Source organism: Dendrobium catenatum, unplaced genomic scaffold, assembly GCF_001605985.2.
Source record: "Dendrobium catenatum unplaced genomic scaffold, ASM160598v2 fragScaff_scaffold_1220, whole genome shotgun sequence".
Classification (NCBI taxonomy): Eukaryota; Viridiplantae; Streptophyta; class Magnoliopsida; order Asparagales; family Orchidaceae; genus Dendrobium; species Dendrobium catenatum.
In genome coordinates, this window is record NW_021319682.1 from 1,156,442 (window position 1) to 1,159,415 (window position 2,974).

General features: G+C 35.7%; 1 protein-coding gene across 1 annotated transcript; it reads right to left on the reverse strand.

Moving 5' to 3' along the window:
- Positions 1-244: 244 nt before the first annotated feature.
- On the reverse strand, positions 245-1,420 carry LOC110094791 (aspartyl protease family protein At5g10770-like). Its single transcript, XM_020820117.2, has one exon. The coding sequence runs from the start codon at positions 1,418-1,420 to the stop codon at positions 245-247; it is 1,176 nt and encodes a 391-aa protein (XP_020675776.2).
- Positions 1,421-2,974: the final 1,554 nt, after the last annotated feature.

The window sequence follows — 2,974 nt, forward strand, 5'->3', positions numbered from 1 at the left end:
ATGTCATCATGTTCCCTTAATTATAAAGAAATTAAGCACATACTAATGGTTTTCATCAACTCATACATAGTTTCCTTCATTTGATATTTAATTATTTCATAAAATTTGGACACAATTAAACTTTTTTACAAGACTACATTTATTGTCACACAAAACCCAAATTCATAACCAGCATGATGGAAACTATTCATTTTAGCTACATCAATACATTGCATTTAACCCTATCAACTTGGTCTATCCATCACTAGCTACAACCATTAGCCCCAAAGCCAATTTGTAAGTTCCCAACATCATAGACTATATTGAACGTGAGGTGCTGCATATTACCAATGATCACAAAGTCAGTATCATCATCATTTTCAGCGAAGGCTAAGCATGCTTGGGATTCACTGAACATGATAAATATCCCGATGAAATTTAAGTTTATTATCACTTCACCATCATAGATCAACGAAACCTCTGGCACCACCACCTGTGGGTAGTTAGTGAAGTTATAACATGTGTCAAGATTGAACAGTGGTGGCGCCATTGGGTAATTGCTCATTTCTTTACGAAAAATGTTGCGGAGGGCAGAGTAAGCAGTGGGTGGCAGGTGGCTAATTATTGTGCCAGAGTCCAACATAGTTCCAGGTCCACTAAATATAGTAGGTGGAAGGGCGAGCTTTTCACCCGCAATTGAAATGGCAGTGAGATTGAGGAAGTAGTAGGATGGCATTTCTGGGTATGTTAGCATTGGTGTATACTTCACACCAAGGACTGAGCTACCTAGTTCGAGATATCCAATTCTATCTGGCCTTGATGGTAGACAATATGAGAATATTTTATTATACAATTGAGGTGTTTGGTTAATAATTGAAATAGGCCCCCGGCCAAGACCTAATACCCCATCTTCATGTTCAAAATTTCCAGTGTTATTATGTCCACAGCCAAAGATGAAGTCATAAATAATATCATTGGATAAGTGCAAGGTGTCTTTAAGGAGGGAGCCGTTAGTTTTAGAATAGTCGATATATTCTTCTTCGTAGAGGCAGGTGAAGGTAGAGGAGCAACCAAATCGAGTGAGTTCCGTACAATAATTAGAGTTACATGGGATGTTGGTGAAGTTGAAGGACTGGGTTGGGTCATAAAATGGGTTTTTTTGGTCATAACAATTAACGCAGGGGACACATTGGGTCCAAGTGAGATCGCTAGCGGTGTCAAGCGTAAATGAGAAGAACTTGGTAGGATTGCCTAGGCCTATGTTGACGATAAAGCTATAGCGACTAATAGAATAATCGATGATTGCTGGAACTCTTACAGAAAGAGAGTCACCAATAGGATTTAGGTGGGCGGTGGCATTGGATGCCCGGCGGTGGATGTAGTCTACTCGGGCTCGGTCCTGACGGAGGAGCTCCACATGTGATGGTTTGTCCTGGTGCATCAAGGATGAGCATAGTCCATGCAAGTAGACCAGGTTGAACTTGGAAGGGCTTGTGCCTGTCACAATTAGAACAACTAATTAATGTATGTATTGAGTTTTTTTTTCTATTGCATCACATTTAAGCTTGTGATATCTATCAAATGAGCTTAATTGTTGTATGATTTCTTATTTTTCTAATTATTTTATGAAAAAATAAGTTTCCAATTGGGTATTAAAAATTATTAAAATTGCTCACAAACTTTTATTAGGCAAGGAGCAGGAGTTGCTCAGTAACAGTGACTTGACGTCAATGACATGGTGTTCTCCAGCAAGCTTTTGCGTTGATACAAGAACAATCTTTTCTATTAGAAGAAAAAAGAAGAAGAAATTGAGAAAAATATAATATAAGAGAAGAGAAGAAGATGTCGCCATGATAATAGAACTTTGAAGCTCTACTTAGCATAACTTAAAGAAGTAAGCCAAGTGGAGGTGGGGCTTTATAAGAGGTGGATTATTGCGCATAATGGGGTTATTAGGAATTTAGTTTATAATATAATTCATTATTATAAGGCCGGATTAGATGGTAGAAGAACAAATCAAATAAGTGTTTTGGCCTGTAAAGAAGGAAAAAAATGTCATTTGCTCTGGCATGTTCTTATATTACCAACTTGCTGATTTTTTTTTTTTTAAGTTTTAGTTTGTGATAAAGTTATAAATTAATTTCATTCCTATCAAACAAATTTCGTTGAAAGGTGTCGACTGTTGGATGTGGACCTATATTTGACCAAGTAGGAACATTACAACTAATGATGAGTGTTGAAAAGTTAGAATATCCTTGCATCTTTCTCACTACAAAACTTGTAATTTTTTAAAGAAAAAAATTAACACTGTGCTTGTGTTCTAGTGTTACTTACCCAATTTTTTTTGGTTTCCCGTACAACACTATGTTGCTGTATAGTCGGGTTGGAGATAGACAAAGAGAGAAACATCACAACACTCCAATTTTTGACATAATTACTTGGTTAGTAAGACAAGAGACATATATTGTAGTCTTGTGGCACTCCAAACCTAGCGACTCATTGTTGTTAGTGGGGCTGGACATTTTATTTCTCATTTCTCTGGATTAACTTGAAGTATTGTGCCCCTTGGTTAGTTTTATTTTTGTCTTTTTATTTATTATGTGTAGAGAATGGTGTATGGAATAAGGAGAGAGTGTGAAAGGAAGAGATATGTAAAAATTCTCTAAATTTTCATTGTAAATTTTTTTGTGTTGTGTGGCTCGAGTTTTTTTTTTCAGATTTCAAGTATTTCCACATTAAATCCTGACATTTTTTTCACTACATTTTCTTTTTCTTGTTTGTAGACATTGTGTGGATTTCTTTCCCAACACAATCTTGTGAAGGGAAATTTCACTTGAAACAAAAGTTCCAAGTTATGTGAGAAAAGGCTAATTGTAAATATAAATTGGTATGGCACTTAGTGCAATTCACCATAATGGAGTTTGTCACTTATATGAAAATATGTTGCAATATTGTAACTTAAATTATTTTAGATAATATTATAAAGAACAAATTG